This window comes from Plasmodium brasilianum, chromosome 9, assembly GCF_023973825.1.
Source record: "Plasmodium brasilianum strain Bolivian I chromosome 9, whole genome shotgun sequence".
NCBI classification, from domain to species: Eukaryota; Apicomplexa; class Aconoidasida; order Haemosporida; family Plasmodiidae; genus Plasmodium; species Plasmodium brasilianum.
The window spans coordinates 36,872-41,648 of record NC_090122.1 but is presented as its reverse complement, the minus strand read 5'-3'; the positions used below and the strand labels follow the sequence as shown (position 1 = coordinate 41,648).

General features: G+C 18.8%; 2 protein-coding genes across 2 annotated transcripts; both read left to right on the top strand.

Annotated features, from left to right (window-relative positions):
• Positions 1–267: 267 nt before the first annotated feature.
• Positions 268–1,161, top strand: MKS88_002637 (fam-l protein; the record flags this gene model as incomplete). The annotated part of the gene is made up of 2 exons (XM_067215663.1): positions 268–354; positions 547–1,161. The coding sequence occupies 2 exons, from the start codon at positions 268–270 to the stop codon at positions 1,159–1,161; spliced, it is 702 nt and encodes a 233-aa protein (XP_067073219.1).
• Positions 1,162–3,939: 2,778 nt separating this feature from the next.
• MKS88_002636 (uncharacterized protein) lies at positions 3,940–4,777 on the top strand (the record flags this gene model as incomplete). Its single annotated transcript, XM_067215661.1, has 2 exons — positions 3,940–3,963; positions 4,139–4,777. 2 exons carry the CDS (start codon positions 3,940–3,942, stop codon positions 4,775–4,777), a joined length of 663 nt encoding a protein of 220 aa, XP_067073218.1.

Sequence of the window (4,777 nt, the reverse complement as noted above, 5' to 3'; positions counted from 1 at the left end):
TTTTGAGTATTCAATCATGAAATCAAATTATATTATTATAATTCATAGTAGTTCATTATAAATAATATAATGATTAAAATTTAATAATATATTTTTAAGGTTACTTTTTTGTGTCTCCGTTGTAAAAAAAAATAAAAATTATATGTTTTTATTATTTTTTTAAGAAAAAAAAATTAAATAAATAATTATAGTGTACTTTATAATTAAGTGAATATTACATTATTACTAATTATTTGTTTAATGAATATAATATTATAAATCTGTATAATGGAGCAAAAAATTAAGCCACTATTCTTTAGTAAAATTACAGTGCTTATAATTTTCACTTGGATATGTTATTTGAACAGTGATATGGTATGAGAGTCTTATTTAAGGATATTTGAATTATATATAATATCTGGTTTTATTTTTATAAATACTGTTTTTTTTTCAAGTGATTATTTATTTAAATAATAAATATTTACATTTTTCATTTTTCAGAGTTCGCTTAATGAATTTTTGAGTGTGAACTGCGCCCTTGCGGGAAAATTTCATTCAAGAATTTAGAGATTATTAGAAAGATGTAATCGAGATAATAATTCAAATATTATAGGTATAAAGAAAGATGTAACAAATAAAGGAATACTCGAAAAAAATTATATATTTAATTATGGGAAAGGTGATATGGAAGCAAACAAACAATCTAAAGGAAATTTATCAATGACTAGTAGTGACAATAAACAAGCTACGAAAAATAAAACTTGTATATTTGAAAATAAAAAATATTCTCATATAGAAAAAAAAATATTCAAAGAACTTGATTATGTAGGTTTTGTTAAAAAAAATAGGACAGTCAGTTATAAGGTTTACAAAAAAATAATTCGTAAAAAATTAGCAATACGATTTACCTTACCTCCATTATTGTTCTTGTTATTATTAATATTAATCATAGTAGATGTATCACTTGTGTTTGCAGTTAAAGAAAGTTTATTGTTCAAGTTAGGTTTGACAAAGAAATATTTAGAACAGATGGCCAATAATGTAATACTGTCACCTATTCTAAAGAAGTTAAAGATGTTTAAAGAGTTCTGGAAGAACAATGAAATTTGGGGATCAGATATTGTTTGCCGTTTGTTTGAAACTAATGGAACAGTTATAACTGAAGCTCGTATATTGGGATAAAAGTTTGGTTTCCTAATATATTTCTTACCCTTATTTATATTGGGTGTCACGTTTGTATCAGTTGCTGTATATTATCACAAAAAGGTTAAAAAATATGAAAAATTAAGGTTCAGGAGAAGATAAAAGAAATAGTACGAAATATGGTTACTTCTATATGGAAGTTTTTAGTATAAATTAATATTTTTAATTATACAGTTGTTAAACATAATCATAATTCCTTATATTCTATAGATGCCAGCACTTATAAGTGAACTTCTTAATACAAAATAATAAGAAAATATATTCAGTTTTTTATGAATTTGAATTTTTTAATGTTTTTAAATGTTTAATATATTGTTTCTGTTTAAACATATTTTATGGTATAACATATATATTTATGTAATTATATAGATATTCATGAATGATATAAATCCATTTATATGGATATATAATAGGACAATTCATGTAATAATTAAATTTTTTTTATCATTTATATTTTAACTAAATAGTTCTGTTTACAATTTTATATCTTTTTTTGTTCAAAAATGATAATCTGTTGAGGTAATTTAAAAAATATATTATTAAATTTAAATTAAAAATAAATGTATATTATGCGCTATTTAACGAAACAAAATGAATATATTAAGTTAGATGGATATATATATATTTTTTACATAATAAGTTTAATTTTATTACTTAAAATATTTTTATGAATTGTGTTATAAAGCATAATTATTGTAAAAGTCTTTTTTATTAAAAAGCTGCTTTTTTTGCATATTATAAATATGAAGTTAAAAATGTATAATAAAATAATATACCTTAAAATATGGAAAATAAATAATTCTTTACTGTCTTCTGAATTTTAAATAATTTGAATAAAATGAGGAGTTTAATTATTTTTTATTATTATATTCCAGTTTATTTTGACATTAATTTTGTTTTGCGTATGTTCTTTAAATATATACTATATAAAAAATTTATTAATAAATATACGATAAACGTTTTTTATTATATGGTTCATTAAATTCGTGGAGTAAACTCAATTAGTTATTAATAGTTATGTTGAAATTCTTCTTTTTTTTTTCTCATAATTTTCTAAACGTGAATTATATTTTTGTAAAAAACTAAATTACCGTTAGTAGCGATTAAAATAAACACATATATTTTACTATCATATCATATTGTATAGATATTATTTTTTATAAATTTATCCTTTTTTTATGTCTATAAATTTATTATGTATTAATATTTTTAAAAAAAAACCCAAATGAGTAGCTATATTACTATTTTCACTTTCTTTAAATTAATAATGATAATTTTTTAAACGAATTATAAGTAAAAAAGCATTATTTTTTTACATATAATTTATAAATATTTAATTTATTTTTCATATGTTAGAAATAATATAATATGATTTATTTAAAAAAATTACTATATTTTTTTTTGGGATGTTTATTTAAATAAGTATTATGTATAAAGTTCCCTATGTAGTCTTTTTTTGAATAAATTCCTCTTATTAATTTTGATTTTTTGTATCAAATGAAAATTATAATATTAATATATGTTTTAATTATTACTTTTATTTGTACTTTAAAAGGAGTTGTATCGCAAGAAAAGGAAAACATACATTGTTTTGTTTGCAAATGCATACTTAGGACATACGATACATTATAATAGTATGCATGGATAATTTTGCAAACGGAAAGTAAAAATATTACTAATAATAATTTTTATAAAATGAATATAAATATATTATTTCTTAATATAAGATATTATTATATTTTATTAAAATATTTCCTTTTATGAACATGGCATATATATGGAATAATTCTATTAAGATTTTTTTTTTTTTTTAAATATATTAATATTTCTGTAAATATATGTTTAATTTCATTTTTTAAAATAACATGAATATAGAATTCATTAATTTTAAAAATTTTTATTAAATAACAATAAATTTTATTTGTACTTTTGATGAAAATTATAGTATAGTAAAATCATCACGCAAAAATGCAGTGTTCCTTTTTTTAGGGATTTTAGAAATATACGTAAATCCATATATTATTGAGTAAATATAAATTTTATTTTATTAATATATAAAAGTTTATAAAAGAAAATATATTTTTTTTAGATAGATGAAAATGAATATTCTATATAATAAAAAATAATGTTTTCAACTACATGTTATGATTCATTTATTTTTACTATCATTATAATCTATATTTTTTAACTATAATTCGGAAAGCTACATATAACATGTATAATAATACAACTATCGGAAAAAAAAGAAAAACTTTGTAATGAGCTATTGAATATATGTTAGTTTATATCTTCTACATGTTTTTCTTTTTTTTAAATAAATTCTAAATTATTATAACCTATCAAGTCATTTTTGATTATTTTTATGATATCTAATCATTGTTGTATTATTTATATTTTTTCTTTATAACAATTAATAAAAAAAAAATTAGAATCTCAATAATATTAAATAAATAATTCAAATATTTTACGTATTTTTCACATATTTTTATTAAAACTGTTTTAGTAATCATTTTTTTTTTTTTTTTTTTTTTTGTAATAAGCAAATATAGAAACTATACCAAATCAATGTTAAAGTTATTTTTCATTTATGAATAAAATATAAGAGACATCTCTATAAATTTAATTTATTATAATCAAGAAAAGAAATAAATCTGTCAAAAATAAAAATATAAACAGTTTCTTTATATCATTTAAAAATTTTATATTACAGTTATAATTTTTATTTGTCAAAAACTAAAATTATTAAAGTAGCATAGAATGAAAGAAAATATTATGTGGCTTGTATTTATTAAAATATTTGTATTTACCATTTTTATTTGGACAAGTTATTATAACAATAATGTGTTATTAAAATATATATATATGTTTTTTTTTAAGTATAATTTTTTAAAATAATATTTTCTTAGTGTGGAAATATATATTTATTAAATAAAAAATGTTTACACATTTTTATTAGAATAAATATAGTCAATCTTTGGACAAGAAGTATAATTTCTATGAAAAATTATCTTTAACAACTAATATATTACTAGTAGAGGATTCTTTGTATATAAAATCAACTAAGGTTGTACATGGTAAAAGCGAGAAAGTTAAATTATTAGGTAAGGAGAAAGATATATCTAATGACAATGACCATGCATCAAAAAGTAAAAAATTAAAAGAAAGTTCATTAAATACGAAGGAAGGAGACAACATAGATAAGAAAAAACGGATATATTTAATTAAAGGAATAGATATATTTTTTGAAAAAAAAATATTCAATCTATTAGATTCCATATATAAAATTAAGTATAACAGGAAAAATAGTAAAACATCTGCATATATAATGATATGTAAGAATATAGGTTTAGCAGTTACGCCACCCTTTTTAATTTTATTATCAGTATTAGTAGTAATATTAATGTTATGTTATGCATTTTTCAAGTTTATATCTTCGTATGATACATCATCGGGTTCCTTAGGATTAGGATTTTTACCATTGGCATTAGTATATTCATTATTTCTAGTATTGGTATCTGTTTTAAATGTATTAAGTATTATTTATACCTTGACAAAAATTGTAAAATATAATATGATAAAGGAAAAAAATCATTAA